At 43.9% G+C, this 21,987-nt stretch overlaps 1 protein-coding gene across 1 annotated transcript in view; it reads left to right on the top strand.

Moving 5' to 3' along the window:
- Positions 1-5,006: 5,006 nt before the first annotated feature.
- Positions 5,007-21,987, top strand: part of MOB1B (MOB kinase activator 1B) — a 42,607-nt gene continuing 25,626 nt past the window's right edge. The window contains exon 1 of the mRNA XM_051617755.1: positions 5,007-5,070. Within this exon, the coding sequence (XP_051473715.1) occupies positions 5,057-5,070 (14 nt within the window). The 5' untranslated portion in view covers positions 5,007-5,056. The remainder of the gene's footprint in view (positions 5,071-21,987) is intronic.

The raw sequence follows: 21,987 nt of genomic DNA, 5'->3' as shown, positions 1-21,987 counted from the left end.
TAGGAGCAAAACATTAAGATCACTATAGGAATTCCTCTTGAGTACTTATCTTTATCTAGATTGCCTTTCATGCTTTAAGTATAACTGAATAAGCAGATCCCTGGATCTTACAGGCCAAGGGAATGTTATGTCCATTCCGCTGTTGTGAACCAAGCAGGGTGCAAGGAGGAGTTTAAGAGATGCACATCTTGCACCTGTTTTTCCTTGAATATATATGAAGTACAATACAGCTTTCCAAGAACAGTAAAAAAATAATAATAAAATATATATGTATATATAAGGCCAAATAAGGTGAAAACAGGGACTGGGAGAACGAATTACCCCCCACCGTAGGTGCAGAGCAGGTTTGTGACCATCTAAAGAACCTGATGGGATTCACCCACGGGTCTCAGCAAGTTTGCTGACAAAACCAAGCCATGAGGTGTGGTTGACACCCAAGAGGGAAGGGACACCATCCAGAGGGACCCTAACAGGCTGGAGAAGTGGGCCAGTGCCAACCTCATGAAGTTCAACAGGGGCAAGTGCAGGGTCCTGCACCTGGGTTGGTGCAACCCCAGGCACAAATGCAGGCTGGGGGGAGAATGGCTGGAGAGCAGCCCTGAGGAGAAGGACTTGGGGGTGGGAGAAGATGAGAAGCTCGACATGAGCCACCAGTGAGCGCTGGAGCCCAGAGACCAACCCATCCTGGTCTGCATCAAAAGAAGTGTGGCCAGGGAGGGGATTCTGCCCCTCTGCTCTGCTCTGGTGAGACCCCACCTGGAATACTGTGTACAGTTCTGGGGCCCTCAGCACGAGAAAGATACAGACCTGTTGGAGAGTGACAGAGACCGGCTCCTTTTCAGGCAGGATCGTCTCATCAGGAGAGGGTCCAGAGAAGGGCCACCAAGATGATCAAGGCGTGGAGCAGCTCTGCTATGAAGACAGGCTGAGAGGATTGGGGCTGGAGAAGAGAAGGCTCCAGGGAGACCCTAGAGCACCTTCCAGTGCTTGAAAGGGCCTACAGGAAAGCTGGGGAGGGGCTTTTCATCAGAGAAGATAGTGATAGGACAAGGGGTGATGGTTTTAAACAGAGAGGGGAGATTTAGGTTAGATATTAGGAAGAAATTCTTCACTCTAAGGGTGGTGAGGAACTGGAATGGGTTGCCCATTGGATGCCCCCTCCCTGGAGGTGTCCAAGGCCAGGTTGGAAGAGGTTTTGTGCAACCTGACCTAGTGGTTGGGTTCCCTGCTTATGGCAGGGGGGTTGGAACTTTATGATCTTTAAGGTCCCTTCCAACCTTAATGATTCTATGATTCTGTATCTCACTGCTATTTATTTTGTAGCTTGTCAGTGTGTGAGAATTACCTTTAGAGGGCACCATTTTGTTGGTCATCTCTTGGCACTGAAGTTTCCTAGGAAGCTCAGAGCTTCCTTAACAAATGGGAGGGAATAAAGCTTCTGTACCTATGATAAATCATCCTAGGACAACAGGATTTGCTTTTATTCACTTAATAGAACTGGGGTTGAATGAAGTCTACTTATGAGAAGAAATTTGTTACTGTAAGTAAAAATAACAAGAGTTGGGAGATGCCCCTCCATACTGCTGTAGAAAAAGGAGTTAAATTTATCTGCCTTGGAAGATGCCTTTTTCAATACTCCATCATAAAAAGGTTATTGCTAAGAATAACTAACACCAACTATTCTTTAGTTTGATCAGAGGAAAAAGGAAAAGTTCCTGAGTTGATACTAAAGGAAAATGCTTGTCTTATACTGGGAAAAATTATTTAATGCTGTGTCATGAAGAAAAAAATGACCTTATATTCTCTTGTGGTGTTTTCTGAAATTATTCATTTAGCTGTAAGTTACTCGAGCACTGCGGCTTCCAGCATTTTCTATGGAAGATGAGCTTGTTACACAATTGCTCATCTGCAACTATCTTGGCAACAGCAGGAGATGGTGGGCATGGATAAGCATACAGACTCTGGAAAACAGCAAGGAGAGTGTATTTTGCATGGGGAAAGATAGGTATCATGAACCTCCCTGTAGATGGTGTCCACACTATAAATACTGTTGAGATTTGTGGAGCAGTTCCTATAGAAATCATTTCTTTCTGAGACATTATTAATAAGTGTATGAACATTGTAGGAGGAATGACATATATCTGAGCCCTGCAACAGTGCTGAAGGTGAGTTGTGTTATCCCAGCTCTAGAATTATGGTGACTCTCTGGGCCACTCACAGTTCCTATAATTTCTTCATGTGGGGCATTTTTTGTAGAGAATAATTAGAAGTAAACATCACAGGTTTGATGTGATATTTATACTTAAATACTTCACTACATTTGCATCATTAGTTGTCTAGGTATTGCTTTAGCACAAATCAAGTCCCTTACCTTAATGCACAGATATCCAATTAAAAAAATTATGCACGCTACCATTTTAATATAGAATGGGGAGAATGTTTCCAGCGCTTAGTATTTTCATACTGAATTATTTACATATCAAATAAAAATTTTGTTTCCTCTGTTTTTTGTATTCCCAGTAGCATACATACTAAGTTTTGTAATTTTAATTTTTGAACTTTTTTTCAGCTGGAACATTTCATGTTTACCAAGCTGTGCTGCAAAAGCTGGCAACTTCAGTTCAGGAGCAAAGCACTTTGTCAGCTTGAGGGCCCTTTCAGAGTAATTCTTTAAGATCTCTGGTAGAATGGCTAAACCAACACGACAGACATGAGGCCACTGTGCCTTTCCTGGCCTGCTGCCAGTCCCTGGCATCAGCAGCAGCTCAAGCAAGTCATGTGAGCCTTCTTCTGAGACATAAAAATGTACACACTAAGTAACCCTTTTCTCCTGACAGTCGCCCAGGCCAAGTGTTTCCTACTCACTGCTGCAGTAACAGACATTTAAATTCAACTTGCCACTAAAATAAAACATTCTGTGGGTAGAAGGAAGTGTATGGGTGGGAACAGAGACTATTCGTGCATGAATGTGTCAGAAAGATCAGCAATGTTTTTCTGAGTTTGATTTATGTGGCCAACTTTGTGTGACAGCACCTGTTAAAAAGTACCGCGAGACCCATTTCATGCCTGCTTTTACCAAGACAGCCAACAGAAAAGTTGCAAGAGTCATTACATGCTTTTTAATTACGCCTTTGCTGCCCATGAGAACACTCCATTTAAAAAATGTCTGAAAACCAGTAGTGTAATGTTAATTTACTTAGAAATGCACTGACCTGGCATTCTGGCATGGTCTGAAGGATGGAGCCAGAAAAGCAGAAAATGCAGTTTCAGCATTTAAAAACATGAGAGAAGCAGACGGCTGTCAGTGTTGCCACGTAAGGCACGAGAGCTGACACCCCTTCTGTGCCGTGCAGAAACCTCATGCAGTGTGGGACTGTAGCATGTTTCAACGTACTGAATGCACTTGATAACGCACCAGAAAGTGACGGGGTTTACCTCTGGCCCACCTGCGGCAGCATGGGCTTGTGGAGTCCTCTTGGGGCGGGAGGGAATCTCTGGAAGTCATGCTGCCTGTCCTCTTCCCTCTCTGAAATCCAGCTGGCTTCTTATTGACCTCAACAGAGGTAGATTTTCACATGAAATTACACTCTGGGATTGTAATTTCTGCCATAAAGAGGTGGTGCGTGCTTGGATGTAGCTAAGCCTCCAGTGGAATGTGTGGCCCTTGTCTCATATTAATATTTTATTTTGAAGCATTCTGGGTGTTGTTGTCTATCTCGGTTTCCCCTGGAACATATAAACAGATGGAGAAAAACCCCAGAATTAAGAGCATTGCTTGTCATTTGGGAACAGAAGGTAAGGAGTCCCTTACGCGGTTCCCAGAGCCCCAAAAAGGCAGCCTGCAGCTGTCTTCTGGTGTTGAACGAGCTGCTGGGCATCCTTGGTGAGACCTGTGCACCCTCGGGAGCAGCCCTCGTGCCCAGGAAGGAGCACACCATGTGAGAACTGTTGCCAGCAAGGACAGGACTGTGTTTCTTTGAAAATTTATGCCAAAATGACGCCCTGACTACGCTGTACATTTAATTTCCCCAAATGGGAGGACGTGCAGGTTTGATCCACGCTCACACGGGTTGAGGTGGGTCAGGGCAGAGGTGAAGTGAAGGACTTGCCAGAGGGTTTTTAAGAAAAGTGGATTTTTACCTCTGTGGTTTGCCCCTATCTTCACTTCTACAGCGTGTCCTTACTCAGCTGACTGCAGGCCCGACCCAGCTGCGTTAAAAACTGCTCACAAATAACAGATTTGTGTGGAAATATTGGAAGCCATTTTGACATATTTCTTTTTAAAAAGGGTCAGGCTGTTGAGTGAGGAGAGTAGAAATGCTGAGGTTAAGATCTCCTTATTCTTTTCATGACTGTGGTGGTTATCGGTGGGTCGGGTGCCTGAGCCCGTGTCACACACCTGAAGAACAAGGCCAGAGTGCCCAAGAAAAACTGCAGCATGAATAATGAAATTGTGTTTCGAGTCCCCAGCATGACATGCTAAAGCAAAGTGAACTGTTTGAGTTCACTTAAAATTTAGCGAGTTCACTGAATGTTTAGTAAGCTCACTCGAAATGTTGTAATCCCTTGCCTCGCGGGCAGGGGTGGAAGAGGGATGAACGCTGGCAGCCCGAGCTCGGGCGCTTTCCTCGCTTCCCCGGCCGCACTCGCGGGCTGGGTGGGCAACCACAGGGATTTCGCTGCCAGGGCTTCCGAAAGGCTGTGGGAGGTGTTGGTGTTCAGCCCGCGCCGCACAATGCCGGGGTGTCTGGGGGCGATAATCGGAGGGACGGGGCTGGTCTGTTTCGGGGGTGTCCGGGGGCCCAGGGGACCTTAAAGGGCGGCCCGCGGGGAGCCCCGCGGGGCGCGGCCGGGGACAGGCGGGAGGAGCGGCGGGAGGAGCGGCGGCGGCGCCCGCTGGGGGCGATGGCGGCCGGCGGAGCCGTGTCCCCGCCCCGCGGCGCTCGCTCGCCCCGCGCGCCCCCGCCCCGCGCCGCCGCGGCTGCCGCCGGGAGCCCAGCCCAGCCCAGCCCAGCCCAGCCCAGGCAGCTGCCGGCCCCGCTCCGCCGCCATCGCCATGAGCTTCTTGTTGTGAGTAGCCGCGGGGGGGGCACGGCGGCGCGCGGGGAGGGGGAGGGGGAGGAGGAGGAGGAGGGGGCTGCCCCTGCCCCTGCTCCTGCCTGAGGAAGGAGAAGGGTCCCTTCCTCTGACCCGTCCCTCCGGGCAGGGCAGCCCGCGACGCGGCCACCGCCCGCCCCCCCTTGCCCGCCGCCCGGAGGGAGCGACCGCCCCGCCGGCCTGGCCTCCCTTCCCGCATCTCCCCCGTCCCGCCCAGCAGCGCCCTGGCCCCGTCTCTCCCTCCTTTTGTGCTCCGGGCCCCCGAGGAGGGCCCGGCCGCGCCGGGGGCTGTAACGGGAGCGGGAGCGGGGCCGGGAGGGCGGCCGTTCGCCCGGGACGGGGGTTGCGACCTTCTTCAGCCTCTCCGAGCAGCGGGGAGGCGAATTTTAAAAGCAGCCGCGCGGGGCGAGTAGATTCCCGTTTTCAATCTATCTGTATAAATATTATATCTATATAAATTATTTTTTTTTCACTCGTAGCAAGTGCGGTGTGGGCAGAAGTGACTGCCCGCAGCGTCACCCGCGGCGGACGGGTTGAAGGGGGCTGGTGTGGGACGCGGGGCCGGGAGCAGCCGGGTTGTGAAAAGTTAATTCCCGGCCCAGGTGAGGGCTGCGCGGCTGCGGAGGCTGCCCCGGCAGGAGCGCGGGCGCGGCCGGGGTCGCCGGCACGATGCACGTTGCTAATGAGAAGGCGATTGTTTACTGCTGGGGAAAAAAAAAAAAAAAAAGCCTCCCTTAGGAATTTGTGGCCATTTAGGTGTGTGCAAAACCCTTACGTTTTGCAGTTTTGCTTCGTAGACAACAGCTGAATGAACTTTGGTCCCTCCCCTTGGGAACAAAGACGAGGTACTTCTGACAATTAACATAAACCGGTTCAGTGACCTATTAATTAAAAGTGAAGATGTGCTCTAGGGAAGGAGGGGAAATCCACACAGCTGAAAAAGGTGCCCTTGCAGAGCCGAGCTCCATTAAGGCCTTTCCCCCCGGAGTTACACGCCAGCGCTTGGTGGGACCGTTGCCACCATGTCTGACAGTTGGTCAAGGCTTATAGTGGTAACCAGCAGATGCAGATGTAGCCTGCTTTTAGAGAAGATCCTTTATGTTGGGATCTGGAGCGTTCTGGTTAGTGGTGTTCTCATGGAGACAAGTAACACCCACCCCTGGCTGCCTTCTAAATCTCTCCATTGCGTTTATCTTTTGACTTTGCTGTCCCAAACCATCTTGGCTGTCGTTGTGCTTGTGCTGCCATATCCCAGGAGGGGTTGTGAAAAACACCTTTCAGCTGCAGGGTGGAAGCTGCACAGGGAGGTGGGTACAGATGACACTCCATGCACCTAGTGAGAAGCCCAGCTGTCCCCCTCCTTCATAATTCTCAGCTGCTGCAATAGAGTAAGGTGGGGGGGAACACAGGATTTCGAGGACAGTGGTGTCCTGGGAGTCTGGATTGCAAATTAGAGAGCCTCCCTCTCCCTGCCATTTGGCTATCTGGTAATGGAAAAGCGTGGAACCCTCCACCTTCTGTCACAGGCAGTAATGAGATACTGGCTTTTTTTTCCAGACCCTCCTGAAACCTAGGGGAGCAACCTTCTGCCCCCACCTCCATTGTTTCAGGTGCTCCTGCTGGATGAAATATAGAAATGGAAAATGAAGTTATTGCGTGGCAGAGCTGTTGTTGGTGGGGTGTTATAGACGGCACCTAATTTGCTCTTCTGCAGTCTAAAAATGGATTTTTTAAAAAGTGATTTTAAAATATGCCTTGTAGGCCTCAGGGAGGCCAGGGAAACTTGCTGTTACTGGCAAGTAGTTTGTTTTGTTTTTTGTGGTTTTTTTTGTGTGTGTGGTTTTTTTTTTTTTTTTTTTTTTAGGGGGGTTTGAGTGTTCAGAAAGTTAACATTTTCTTTTTTCAAACTTGAGTTTCATGTTAACTTGATAGAATTATTCATTGTGATGGGCTATCTTTACACTTCTCCAGATTTAGTGGTACCAACTCATATGTTGAGCTGCAAAGCCCCCATCTTTTCACAGTACTTCTTATGTAGTTTTTCCCGCCATGTTTTCACCCCCTTTTTCACTGACAGTTTCCTTGGTACAGAGGTAGCAAAACTAATGGCTTGTCCATGCTATTTTCCCTGTATCAGCAATACTGTTTTCTCCTTGAGAACTAACACTTTTGAACTCTTTAATAAGGTTGTGGCAGATGAAGATTGTCCCTGCGCCCTTCAACTGGAAACGTTTTTCTAAATTGCAGTGAACCTGTCACACAGGTTTATCATCAGTGACCGGGCTGTGGTTTGTCAGTTTGACACCCAAGGGTGATACCAAAAGCCGTGTTGTGCTGGCAGACTTGCTTGTTGTCAAATAACAGGGCGATTATGCTTGGATAACACAGAGTGCGGGGCCCCCCTGGTTGTGCAGTCCTTGTCTGCTGACAAATCCACTGCTATTCTTTGCTGTTGCTAGCGCCAGTGACATAGAAAGCTACCCAGAGAGAGGGGGGAATCAAGGGAAACCATTGTCTTCTCTTGTTATGGGTAACATTATAAAAAGACTGTCTTGTGAGGCGAGTCACTGAATTAATACAACTCGGTTTTGACAGCAATTGTTATTTTCAGTGCCACTATTTTATTTTCCCAATCTATTTCTTCCTTTCTGAAAAGACTTGATAAACCTTTCCAATGGTTGAACAGATTATCCTGAAGCTTTAACAAAATTTTTAAAATGGGAATTGGACTAGAAAATGTCTTCAGGTCCTGAAAAATGTAGCTTCCTAAGTTCTCTCTGAAAGGAAATTACAGCATAGTTGCAGGTACTTCATCTTACATCTCCAAGGAAAAAAAATTAAAGATAGTTCTGGTAGGCGTGCCATATGGTGACATGCTTGTGTTATCCTACGCTGGCAAAGCTTACGTAAAAAAGAAGTGAGATAAAACCATTTATTTTTAAAAGGATTCAGCTTGAATTATGCAAGTTTTGACGTTGTCTTTTCTTAAAAAAAAAAAATCCAAACCATCTACATATTAGTAAATTCCTCTCAGAAAATTCCAGCATATAGGGTTTTTTTAACAATGACTTTCATGTAGATGGTGGCAACTGATGAGGCTTTGAAAGACTAGGAGCTGGTAGAAACAGCAGGGAAGGGTGAGGATGAGTAGCTGCTGTTTAGGTGCTTATGTTTATGAATCAGTAGAAATTTAAGTTGTAAATGAAACTGAGGGAAAGGTGTGCTTTTCTGTCTTGTTACACAGCAGAGCCTAGGAGTTGCTTTTGATGGTGCATGTGGGTTAGCTTTTATAAAAAATTCAATTAAAATCATAGTTTGTGTGTATATGTATGTACAGAAGGTGGAGTGAGACTTTTTTTTTCCCCCTTGCATCTCTTCCCGAGTAATACTAAAGTCAGAGCTGATGTGTTTGCTTCCAGATTGACAAGCACTGTTGGCCTTCCTGACTTCCCAGTCTGCTCTTGAAGAACATCATGGCTCTTTGCTGTTTCCCCTTCTTCAGCTTTCCTAGATGTTACTTACCGAATGAAAGCCATTACTGAAGTGCTTTTCAGCTTACTCTAGCAGGAGAGCAACCGGATGCTCCTTCTGTAGTTAAGAGCTGGAGATGTGGTATTTATCTTCTCTTTATCAGGGACGTGCACAGAAGACTGCTAAGCACTTCTAAACCGGAATTTCTGTCGTTGAAAATCAACATGTAGGCATTTATGAACTGTTGGAAATAGGAAATACATGCTTGTTGAGCATTCATATGTTTTTCTCCCTGTGTTTTAATATCCTGGTTTTCTTCAATTTTGGCCTGGTGAGTGTAATGAGTGCAGGCTGTGTTCCTAGAGCAGAGATCAGGACTCTTGACACATGAATGTGTCCCATTGCTGCAAAAATCTCTTGTTTAACCACTACTACAAGTGATGCTGTTGTTTTTTTTTTTTCCTTCCTTTTTTCTTTTTTTGTTTGTTTTGTGTGTTTTTGTTGTTGTTGTTGTTGTTTGTTTAAAAGAGTACCAGAAATGTCAAGTGTCTTGAGTTTGGCAGAGTAAATTGCAGAGAGAACTGGCAACTTTTAAAAGATTATTTTTTTAACTCCTGGCAACTAATATTAGGAAATTTTGAGGAAAGCTAAAGGATTCATTATAGAGTTGATATAAAATAATCTCTGACAGTGGACTTCACAAAGTAAAATACTTTTTTTTAGCTGCTTACAGCTTTCTTCTGTAGTGTTAAGTTAGTGGTTGGGCTGAATGATCTTCAGGGTCTTTTCTAACTTAAGTGGTTCTATAAGTCATTGAGTGATTTGCTGTAGAAATCTATGCTTTTACCTGAAATTTCTGCTGAACATTGTTGAAGCGTGTTGCTTCGCTCACTGTGTTAACTCTGTTTAATTCTGGTTTGAAATGCCTGCTGTCAAGAGAAGTACCCCTTGGCTGGCATCTGCTCTCACAGGGAGAGCACCAAGGAGCAGAAAGCTTAATGAAAACCATGGCAATGAGAAACTTACCCAAAGATGTTCATGTTGCCCCTTGCACTGCCTGTGGTACAGTTCATCTTACAATTGTCAAACTCTCTTGAAATCAAAAGACCTTTTACAGTGCTTGTTGCTCTGCTTAATTCCTAATTGATCCTCCCTGGAGACCCCAGAACAGTTCAGGTGCAGTTTGCTGCTAGGGATAACCTCATTGAGGCACTTCTAGTCCTTCTAATGAGCTAAACCAGCAGAAAACTGTTAATGCCTTTTTGGTGGGATTAGCATTTTGGTAATTTAGTTGCTTGGTGTCATGCTGTAGTGATGTGAGGGATGGTGTCAGAATAATGGAAACAGCAGGAGAGTGTCTGGATGTGGCAAAAGGCTGGGAGGAGGAGGCTCCCACTTTTTTCTGTGCAAACTGGCAATGGAGTAAGCTGAGCTGGATCACCAACCCACTCCTTAAACTTCATGTGGCTTTGTGTGTGACTACCTGTTCAGACAGTTGAGTTCATTGCCATGCTTTTTGTTTCAGAAAGAACAGAGCTGTGCACAGGCCAGTTCAGGCTGTAAGATGTTCAAGCTTGGAATTGTATTTGAAAAAAATCACACTTCTGCCACTAATACTCTGGTTTGGGGAACATATGAGTATGAGCCAGCAGTGTGCCCTGGCAGCCAGGAGGGCCACTCATGTCCTGGGGTGCATCAAGCAGAGCGTTGCCAGGCGGTGGAGGGAGATGATCGTCCTGCTCTGCTCTGCTCTGCACTGGTGTGGCCTCACCTGGAGCACTGCCTGCAGTTTTGGGCACCACAGTATCAAAAGCACATCAAGCTATTGTGTCCAGTTCTGGGCCCCTCAGTTCAAGAAGGACAGGGATCTGCTTGAGAGAGTCCAGCGCAGAGCTACAAAGATGATTAAGGGAGTAGAACATCTCCCTTATGAGGAGAGGCTGAGGGAGCTGGGTCTCTTTAGCTTGGAGAAAAGGAGACTGAGGGGTGACCTCATTAATGTTTACAAATACGTAAGGGCTGAGTGTCAGGGAGATGGAGTTAGGCTTTTCTCAGTGATGACCAGTGATAGGACAAGGGGTAATGGGTGGAAATTGGAGCATAGGAGGTTCAAGGTGAATATACGAAAAAATTTTTTTACTGTGAGAGTGACAGAGCACTGGAACAGGCTGCCCAGGGAGGTTGTGGAGTCTCCTTCACTGGAGACATTCAAAACCCACCTGGATGCGTTCTTGTGTGATGTGCTCTAGGTGACCCTGCTCTAGCAGGGGGGGTTGGACTAGATGATCTTTCGAGGTCCCTTCCAACCCCTAAGATTCTATGATTCTATGATTCTATTGGAGACCGTCCAAAGAAGAGCCACGAGGATGGGGAAGGGTCTGGCTAAGATGTCTCACGAGGAGGGAGGCTGAGGTCACTTGGATTATTCAGCTTGAAGAAGAGGAGGCTGAGGGGTGACCTCATTGCAGTCTATGGTTCCTCACCAGGGGAAGAGATGGGGCAGGTCCTGATCTCTTCACTCCTGTGACCAGTGACAGGGCTGGGGGAAATAGCAGGAAGCTGAATCAGGGGAGGTTTACTTTGGATATCAGGAAAAGGTTTTTCACCCAGAGGGTGGTTGAGCACTGGAACAAGCTCCCCAGGGCAGTGGTCACAGCACTGAGCCTGCCTGAGTTCAAGAAGTGTTTGGGTGATGCTCTGAGGCACATGGTGTGATTCTTGGGATGCTCTACACAGGGACAGGAGTTGGACTCTGATCCCAATGGGTCCTTTTCTAACTCAGTGTATTCTATGAGTCTAAGTGAGTGACTGGCACTTCTAAATGCTCTTAGATGCTTTCTTCTTTGTATAGAAGCATTAGTTTGGAAAAACACCCCATAACCAACATAGGAGGAAGGGCAATGTTCAGTGTGAAAGTTGTGTTTACTACATGGCAGTGATGTTCAGTCTTAATTGCTTTCTAGTTGTTTGCTTTTAGGCCACAATTGTTTTTCCTTGTTTGTCCTCCTCTCTTTGTGTTTGCAGTGCAAGTGAACCTATGCAATTAGCTATTTACATTAGTTAGAGGAGAATAGTGGTGGAACAAGGATCAGTTTTAGGGCAGGATTTGTGCACTCTGTGTGAAGTGGCTTGGCTTTTAATCTTGAAAAGATGCAAAAAGCATTTGATCGTTTTCTCTCAGGCCTTTGGACTTGGGGCCCCTTTGTGGCAGCAGAAAACCGTGGTAAGGACAGTTCAGGGGTTACAGTTATATCTTATGCTGTGTGTGTCCTGAGAGATAAATAGTCCTTTTTTTATCTTGTTTGAAAAAGGATAAAATATTAGAAGCATTTGTCTGCCAAGGGCTGGCTTAGGAGTTGCTAGTGTGATAACATGTTTTCGTGCCCAAGGGTGACAGAATGAAGCTGCTTTTTTTTCGTATAAAAGTAAATAGCTGCATTTAATTATGCCACTTCAGATGTTCCATAACAAGCAATAAGAAAAATATTGCTGCCAAAGCTCTCAATAAGCCTTTGACCAACAAGTCAACCTAAGCCGTGGGATGTCCTTCACATTGCTTTTAGCATTTGTAAACCAAGCCACTTCCTATTAGAGTTCAGCTACAATGAACTTGCTGTTTGGTTTTTGTCTTCTTTTTTTTTCTTAAGTCCAGGGGGAAATCGGAGCTGTTTATTTGAGTGCTGTATAATCTGTTTTCAGCTGTAACTGAATATAACATAATTGCTTTTCAAACTTCTTAACCTTTTTCTAGCCTGTAAATTTAATGACGTAGGATTGTCAGGATCCAGTGCTTTGCTTTGTTATCTGTGTGTGTTGCTTTTTTAAACGTGGCAATTCCTTCCCTTTGATAGCACTTCTGTGGCACTGGTGTCATGCTGGCTGTCAGTATTGCCACTTCACCTGCTGCATGATATGTGAAAGTTACTGAAGAGAGGTTGTTATGGGTGTGTTTGTCCTGGTGTGGCGGACCATGCTGTGCTGTGGGAATCACAGAATGGTTGGAGTTGGAAGGGACCTTCAAGATTATCTAGATCCACCCCCCCATGCATGGGCAGGGACACCTCCCACTAGACCAAGTTGCTCAGAGTCACAGCTAACGTAGGTGAGAGAAGTGGAAAGCATTTGTGAGGAGAAATCTGGAAAGGTCCTTTTTGGAATCATAGAATCCTAGGGGTTGGAAGGGACCTCGAAAGATCATCTAGTCCAACCCCCCCGCCAGAGCAGGGTCACCTAGAGTACATCACACAGGAAGGCGTCCAGGTGGGTTTTGAATGTCTCCAGTGAAGAATCCACGACCTCTCTGGGCAGCCTGTTCCAGTGCTCTGTCACTCTCACAGTAAAAAAATTTTTTCTGATATGCACCTTAAACCTCCTATGCTCCAATTTGTATCCATTACTCCTTGCTCTGTCACTGGTCATCACTGAAAAAAGCTTAACTCCATCTTCTTGACACTCACCCTTTACGTATTTGGAGTCTATATGAGACAACAAAGGGCAAGAAAATTGTTTTTCAGAGGGCTCTCTTCCAGAGGAAGTGATCTGTTCATTTACCACTTCTGGAAGGAAATACACTGAATTTTACAACTGAGCAGGGTGCTATACATTTTCCTTCAGAGTTACAGTACATTCATACTAGTTTATCTAAAACCATGTGTGTGCCGGTTTTCTGGATCAATTTAAAGCAGATCATACTGAAGTAACCACAAAATCCACTTTATCATTTTTCAAATGATTTCCCAGAGCCAGTGTGGTGGTGAATCTGCATGTGGATCTGTGGGATGCTTTCCCAAGGGACTGCTGCCTGGGTCAATATTTTGAGAGAGGGATTTTAAAGAAGGGAATGAGAGCTGGAGAATGTCCTGACAATTGGAAAGGCATGTATCCACGCAACTTAAATTGTTTATTTGATTTGAAGTTTGGAATAGCTTCTTATTTCTTAGTTGGCTTCGTGGATGCTTGCCTTCCATGACCTGATAGCCAGTGTTGTGCAGTGTAGTACAATGTGCTGTGTGTCTCAGACCTGTTCTGTTGAAGTCACAGCTTTGCTTCCTATTTCAAATACATAGCATGAGTCAGTAGGCATTAAATTAATGCCTGTCAGATGGCAACTTTGTGCTAATAAAAAGATTGTCCCCCACTGTGAATTCATGAAGGTAACAGTTGTTCTTAACTTGCAATTAAATTTTGGAACTTTGAAAAGCAGGACTTGGAAGGGAATTCATTCACTGTTTTCACACTTTTGTTTGTTTTCTGTTTTTCTTCAGGAGAAAGGATAAGGTGCAGCCTTTTGGTCTGTTCAGGCCTTTCCCTTCAAAACATTGAGTTGGGTTGCTCTGATGTAACTTGCCAATGTAGATGGTCTTTCTTCCTTTGTTCTGTCTTTTCCTAGTAATTTTGAAATCCAACTGTGGCCTTAGCTTGTCCCAGCTTTTCTTCAGTGTGTGTGTGTTTTGTTTGTTTTGGGGTGGTGGTTGTTTTTTTTTTTGTTTGTTTGGTTGTTTTTTTTTGTGAAGACACCTCCATCTTGCTCACCCTCTCCTCTCTTCCTTCTCCAGTTCACAGCTGTTCTTGGCAGGAATCCATTCCTTCTGTTATTCTTGCATACCTCCTGGGATCCTACCCATATGTCAGTTGAGTTTTATTTGAAGTTTTCTTCTTTTCCACATACTTGTTTGCTTTTTTTTAATCTGCCATTGCTCTTTACATTTGGTAGATTACCTCCCGAGTTAATTGCACTGAGAGATGTGAGCGTTTGTGACGTAGAAAGTCTTAATCCCTTTCTCAGTGAAGAACGTCTTGCAGATTAAGATCTCATAATGCCTGGATTTCTTGTCTTTGTCATAAATCTAACTCCTTTTTTTATGACAAAGGGAATAAATCAGCTTAAGTAAGCTTTGGGAAATTCCTCTTTTGCTAAAAATTGAGACATCTGATTTTTGATAGGAAATAATTTCAACCCAAGGAATGATTGTGTGGGGTTCCTATGTTGACCTTAATAAAATAACCCATACTTTTGTTTTGCAAGCTGGTATTCTAGTTGTGTTTCTGCCAGTTTCAGTAGCACAGTCCTGCTTGAATGGAGCAGTTGTGTTAGGGACTTGCTGAGTGCTCTAGATCCAGGAACCCAAATGGCATTACTGTGTGTTGTCATAATTTGTGGCAACAAAATACTTTCTTTTTTTCTAATGCTGAAGTGTAACTTTTACAAAAAATCAAGTGTCTCTAATTTTGTGTTATTAACTTCTGTAGTTGACAGCTGCACTTAAAATTCCTTACTGCAGTGTGAGTGGAAAGGAGGAGAAATCTGTATATTGAAATTTCACTACAGAACAGCTAAACTGCCTGTGGAGTCAACTGTCAAATGCACAAGTTTCAGTCATTTCTAAAGAAATGTTCTCCTGTGGATGTAGGAGCTACTGTTTCCTTTCAGATGGTGCAGGCAGGTGGATTTTCATGATAAGATACTTTGCAAAACATAAGCAAATTTTAATAAAGATATTTACACACAGCACATCCAAGATTGGTTTAGATACAGGGGATGTGTAAGAAATGCTTGGTAATGAGATAATGCAGGGTATTTTTGGAAAGCTGTTAGATTATTCGTTCCTGCCTGCTGTCCCTGTCTTCTTCCTGTTCTCTGCATTATTTCTTGCCTCTAATGTGCTGTTATTTCCTGAACTCACACCCTGTTTTATAAGTGTATTCTTCCATGTATAAACTTTGAGGCTTTCTGTTGGGAAGTTGCTGAGTATTTCTCATTTCCAGATTTATCTCATCAGCCTGTTTTTCATCTGGGTTACAATAAAAGACAGTCTTTTATCAAGTGCTAAAGTGACTCCTCCCCCACTAAAATTTAGTTAAGTTTCTCCTTTTTTATCTTTGTCGTTTTCCTAAGCACATTAACAAATTGTCCTTTTTATTGTTTGAAAGGCCTGAAGACTGTTTTAAACTGAGTTAGGTTTTTGGTTGTTTTTTTTTTAGATGCCGTGCTGTGATTTCTTAGGTTGTATGACTCGATTTGTTTTAGTCATTCATAAAGCATTGGCTTTCAAAAGCACCCATCAGCATTTTGGGAAGCCAGCCATGTTCTGAGGCACGTTCTCCAAGCACTATATTTGGTGTGTAAGTAAGGATCTAATTTGATACTAGAGCCAAGCTTTTATTGCTGCAATTTATCATCCTCAGCATCTTGTAGATCGCTTTCTGAAAAGCTCTTCTTCCTGCTTTTAAAAATGTATTTAAAGGGTGTGACTGTTCCCAGCAGGGAGGGCTTAGGATGCAGAGGGAATTAGTAATGTAAAGACATGAAGAGAATTTAGCTGAGTATAAGGAAATCTCTGTAACAAGCAGAACAGTTTGCTACGGAAACTAGCGTATGGCTTTTGTAGAGGTCACTTTCACCCCTATTTTACCAAATGGGAAAATTACTATGTTAAATCATAGGTGGATAACTACTTTTAATCACTTGCCTGACTGATGTGACACACCACACTCCCCTCTTTTGTTCCTGCCCATCCCGAGCAGGATGTTGCTTTACAAGACTGGCAGAATCCAGGCACGCTGGGGCTCTTCAGGGCATTTCACCATGTTTTCAGTTACTTGTTGAAAGATCTTGAACTCCTCCATGCCTACATAAATGGTTTAGTAAACCTTCTGTCTTTATTAATGTTTCTAGTATCTTATCTTTAAACACAGATGTGTTACTGAAAGAAGTAACTCAGACTTATAGCTTTATTTATTTCCTTATATTTCTTGTATGATTTGTTTAGGTGCATCCATAGCGGTACTTTCTAGTCTTGATTTCTGATCATGTGTGTGCTGATGTTGATTTGTTTCCCTCTCTTGTTGATATTTACTTGGACTGCCAGGCCAGGACTTGAATGTTACTGCTTCTCTCTTATAAATAAATAATAAAAATTGTTCCATTCCCTTGTGTTCAGCATGATGTTTGAGTTTTCTAATGCTGCTTTTCATGTTTCTGTGCGTCTGTGTAACATGTGCTGTGTCACCCTCGCTCCCACATTACCAAGCATTTTCCCCTCTGTGTCATTGTTTTCCTTTAGAAGATAACATTTTCTTGGAAACATCCCAGTGGCAGGTTTGAAGAATTTCTCAGAAATACGCAGATACTCTTCTTGCAATTGTTGTGGGGTTTGTGTCTTCATTATGCATGTAACAAGTTAGAGGGGGAGTGTCTGAGGTGGTCTGGACTGTAGGTTCCATGGGGCTGAGTCTCCCTGCAGGTTTTGATGGGTATGGAGCACGTAGGTGTACTTTTTTTAAAACAAATGTTACTTTATACTCTGTCACAGACATCTGACTGTTTTTTCTGCCACAGGGCAGAGCTGCATCCTCTGTTGCAGGAGTTCTGCAGCAGTCCTTGCTGCAGGGTACCCATGGCATCCTTTTCAGCAACCTTTCAGCTTCTTTCAGTAGTTACTATTTACAGCTTGATTGAGTCCCTTTTCCTCAAAGGAAAATGCTCTGTGCACTCATGTGCAACAGAAAAAAAAAGTTCAAATGGCTTTTTAGTGCCAAGTTTTATGTATGGGAAAGGGTAGGTTTTACAAAAGAAGTGTAGTTACAACTACTGAATAATTTACTAGGTATGTTCATGCAGTAAACTGAAGTTTGAACCTCTGGAAACTAAACTTGGAAGAGTAACTGGGTGAAGTTCTAACTCCTGTTTGAATTCATGCTGTGCCCTCCCTTTTAAGTGAGCTAATGCTAATTGACAGAAATACAGATTTCCTGAGAAAAGAGGGGAACATTAGTGAGAAAATAGTGCTATTTAGTTTGCTGAGAGTGACTGACATGGTAAAGATCCTGGACTTAATATCAGTGTTCTCTAGGAAAAAAAGCAGTTGGAGAGGAAGGAATACTTTGTGTTTACCTTCTCCATACTGCTAGTAGCCTGCTCTGTTAAAGAAATAGTACATGAATATTTGGATATTAGGATCTGCAGAAATAATTCTGGTTTTCATTATGCCCCTGTGGTTCCACGATGTGTGTATGTACAGAGTAAATGTTAGTATTAAAAATAGTCCAGAAAACTGGATCTGCTTGAAAGAACCCAACCAGACAGCCAAGAAAGACCCCAGCTTTCTTAAAAATCTAATTTCTGTTTGTAATAAGACAGAAATTCTGTGAGTGAAGACAGTGTTTTGTTTGCCCCAAGGTTATCAGTGGATACCTGGGAGCATGCAGCAAAACATTCTGGGTAATTGTGATTCCTCTCATATAACAGATTTCAAATGGATGTTGGAGAAGAGCTTGTGTCTGCTGAAAGCATCTTCTTGCAAATTGGCGTGAAAACTTGTCTCAAGTGATGTTTGGTGGTCTGAAAACTCGTGAAACAGTCTGTGGAGAAACTTGGGAGCAGAAGTGCAGTGACATGCATAAAACATGCAGAGTGAGCCCTTTGGGAGGCTGCAGATTTATACCAGAGACATGTTCCAGTTCCTCTACTGCCTGCCTGTCTCTGCAGCTCAGCTGGCTGTATGGGTGCTGCTTGCTTTTGTCATGCAAGCTCTTTGCTGGTGTGTTTTTCCCTAGTGTGCATCTGGTAGTGTCTGTGGCCTGTCCCTCTCCGTGCATTGCTCAGCAGTGCTGTTAGTTCCACAGAGGACAAAGCTTGAGAAGCTGAGTCACTTCCCCAGCTGTTGGCTGCTCTGGGAATTAGTTTAATTGTGTTTCTGAGTGCACAGTTTCACCAGTATACAGTGAGGGCAACTGGGACTTGCTTTGTATATTTTGAGGATTTTCCAGGAAATGAAAGGGTACTAAGTAAAGATTTTAATGAAACAAGGGAATTTCTTTTGTGTGAGCACAGCAAACTAATGGTCATTTCCTGGTTATGGGATGGTGTTCTGGACCCTTGCTTGTTCATTGCATTAGGAATTGTGATTACTTGGGAGAAGAGTTGCAATCCAACTGGGTAAACAGCAGCAACACCAACACCTCCCTCTTGTTAACAGGCACATTCTGAGCTTCCAGACAGAAAAACGGAGGTGGAGAGACCTGAGAAGCATAGGTGCCCATAAGAAATGGGCTGTAGCCACCTTGCATCCCTGTGGGTTTGGCACCAATTGTGCTGCTGCAGGGTGAGTGTCAGAGGGAGGAGTTAAATGGCCCGTTTCCAAGGGCCAGTTGCCTGTCCCATGGATGTTGCTTAGCCAGCAAGTTTGTCTTCACTATGTTCTGGTGCACATAAGAGCATCTGACTGTTGCTGGATGAATTCTGCATTTGCTTGATGTCCCTGACTAAAGTGTGTATGTGTAGAGGAAAAAAAAACATTTTAAGAATGTGGATGTGTATGTATTATGACAGCTTTCAACACTGGGTGGTGAGGGTTAGGACAAGCAAAAGGAAAAAAAGGAAAAAGCCATTCCTTAAGGCTACCTTAAATAACTTTCTCCTTAACTGGATATGAATCATCTGATAAACTTGTGCTCTTTTAACGTGTCGGGTCTTGCACATAATGTTACCTGTATTTTTTTAAGAGTTCTTGGTGACTTTTTAATCGGCCCCCTCTCAATACCATTGAATGTGAGACTTCAGTCTGTGAGGACAGCTATTTGTCTGAGAAGGGGAAGCCAGATTCTATTCCCTGTCTTGATGGGTAGAGAATTAAGAATGTCATAAAAATACCTATTTCACTGTCAGCACTTTTGGAGAGGGAGACATCTCTCCTGTTAGGAATAATCTGTGTTGTATTGCCATCATTGTCAATTCCATGTGCTGAAAGATACAGAGATTGTTTTAAATTCTCCTGGTCTGTGATACTTTTCTTTTTTAAGATGAGGAAATTTTCAGAGTCATGTTTATTTGGGGCTTTTTTTTTTTAAGCGTGATGTTCAGTACTTTAAAAAAAATGGTACTTGAAACTAAGCTTTCTTCTTCCTTCCTCTTCTGAAAGAAGTGAGCAGAAGTCCCTGTGGGGGTATGATACGGATGGGTTTGCACGGGAATGTCTGGAAGCCTGTCACTTTGGCAGAATGGAGTATTTACTCCTGAAGATGCTCCTCACAGCTTTCCTAACAGTGGGGCTGCAGAGAAAGTGTGCTGAAATCTGGAAAGAAGTCACTTGGCTCGGACTCCTTGGATTGTAATGCAGGGCTATAAAGCCTGGCACTGGCCTTGTGTAGTCTTGGCAACTGGCTGTGGCTTGGGCAGGAAGTAGGTGAGTTAATCACACACACTATTCCTTATAAAGTAGAGGCCTCCTGGTTACCAAGTGCAGTGTTAGCTTTGGGAAGAATAATTTCTTAGGAACCCTTTTAAACTTTCACCCTTTTAACCTTCCAGTTTTCTGATTTCAGTGCTTTACTCGAGGTGTAGAAGACAATTGAGGTTATTCTTGTGTCTCATACTACTAGCATCATAGGGCAACTTCAGCTCTGTGCCATTGATCTAAGTATTTTCACTTACTGTTTCCTACAGTAGGGTGTATAAATAGTAAACAGTATTTATTCTGTTTCTGTAGGAATGACCATGTTTCTGTGGAACATTTTCCAGTCAGTGCCACTGATTCTTTCCTAAAAAAAAACCACAACAAAAACCCACAAAGAAACAAAGCAAAACAAACCCCCTGGGCCTGGAATTGCTTTTCCGCCTGCTGCTGTACCTTTTGGGAGAGCAGCTGTGTTGTGTGAGGAGATAGCAGCTCTTCACTCTTGCCCAGATGAGCTGTTTGGATTTGCTTTGAGATCTTGGTAGAGTCTGTGTTTCTCTCCATGTGCAGAGAATTACGCTTCTTGCAGCTTAATGTTTGTAAAAGTTATTGTTGTTTGATGGGTGTGCTCTTTAGAAGCATGGTGCTTTTATTAGTGTTCAGAATAACATAGTGACTGCATCTGAAGAATTTACAGAGAAACTTTTTCCAGGGTGAGAGCTATCAGCTTGTGCTCCTAGCGTCCCTACTTACCCATTTGGTTGTTGAATTTTTAACTCTTGGACTGTGGTGAGCAGCCTTCAAATACCTCTTAGTGTTGAGTTGTAGCCCAGCATTGTACTATGCCAGAGCACTTCAGAATTCAGTCTTGTGAATTTGAGTTGGCTGGATTGATGGCACCCTGACTCATTTCAAACCATTAGCCTGCTCTGTTCAAGGGGTCTCATGGTCATCTTCATGGGAAGTAGTATCAGGGAGTAGACCACCGTTTGCAAAATTGTCTGCAGCTATTGAATAGCTGGCCCTGGAGTCTCTCATTCTGTGCTCATTTCTCTTGCCCATTGCACCTCTAACCTCTGAGCATGAGATTGAAGCTTACTTGGCCGTCTTTCTCTGTGCTAAGTTGGTGGTTACTTTGTCTTCAGACCTGCTGCATGATGCATCGAAGGAACACAAGGTTGTGAAAAGCTTGTTTCCCAAATTCTTATGTTGGCTTTGTTACCTCCAGGTTGAAGTGAGCTGACTAAGACAAACTTATTTTAATGAATGGGAATTTAAATGGAAAATAATGGACTTTTTGGTATGGTAAGAGATGAAGAAAGTAATGCCTGGCTTATACACTGTCACTTTTCAGAACAGAAATGTTGTGTCTACTCAGTTTTATAAACAGAAATGCTCAAGTTAAAGCTTGTCAGTGCAGATTTTGGACTTGTACACCTTCATTTTACTTGCTGTCCTTCTGATGTTCTAATTGTTGAAGGGAAAAAGCATTCAAATGCTGCAACTATTGATTTGGTTTCCAAAAAAGTAGCTTGACCTTTTATTTTAATTTCTATGTTAACATGTTGGCTATTGGAAGCTAACATGATTGTACTCTGATGTGTCTGTTCTTGGTAGGATGTTGTCATTTAAGCCCCATATTATTGTTTGAAGGCTTGAAATGTTTGCTTTTCTGGAATGTGGTTCTTGCCTTACAGTGTTTCTGTAAATCAGGTTTTAAAAAGAGGACAGCAGGAGAAAGGAGACAAGGAGGTACAGAACTAAAACTTGAGGACTTCTCTGATAAATTTACGCACTGGCCTTTGGCCATGAGTTGCTGCCTCAGATTCCCTGTCTCTAACAAGGCATTAAAGATGCCTGCTTCAAAGATACTTTGTGAAGATTAATTAATGCTTGCAAAGGCCTTGGAAGATGAAACAGCAGGAGTTGAAGTATGAAAAGTTTCCATGCCCCAGGTAAATGTTCTGTGTACTGTCTTGAATTTGGCTTTTTCAGAATCTCTTGATTCTGTAATATTTGAGCGCTTTCAAATATTTTCAAGGGTTTATTTCAGTTGGGCAATGCTTTTGTGAGAGTAATTGAAGAAAGAAGTTGGTTGCTTGCATGTTCCCCCAAGGAAAGAAAGGAAAAATGATGATAGCCCACAGCCTCATCATTATATACCAGTTAGACGAATATAGGTGGCAGGTATACACTGCAAATGGTGCCACTGCTGCATTTTGTGTTTATTTTTCCCCAGGGCAAT

Source organism: Apus apus, chromosome 4, assembly GCF_020740795.1.
Source record: "Apus apus isolate bApuApu2 chromosome 4, bApuApu2.pri.cur, whole genome shotgun sequence".
NCBI classification, from domain to species: domain Eukaryota; kingdom Metazoa; phylum Chordata; class Aves; order Apodiformes; family Apodidae; genus Apus; species Apus apus.
The sequence above is the reverse complement of the archived record's forward strand: the minus strand, read 5'-3'. Positions and strand labels throughout refer to the sequence as shown.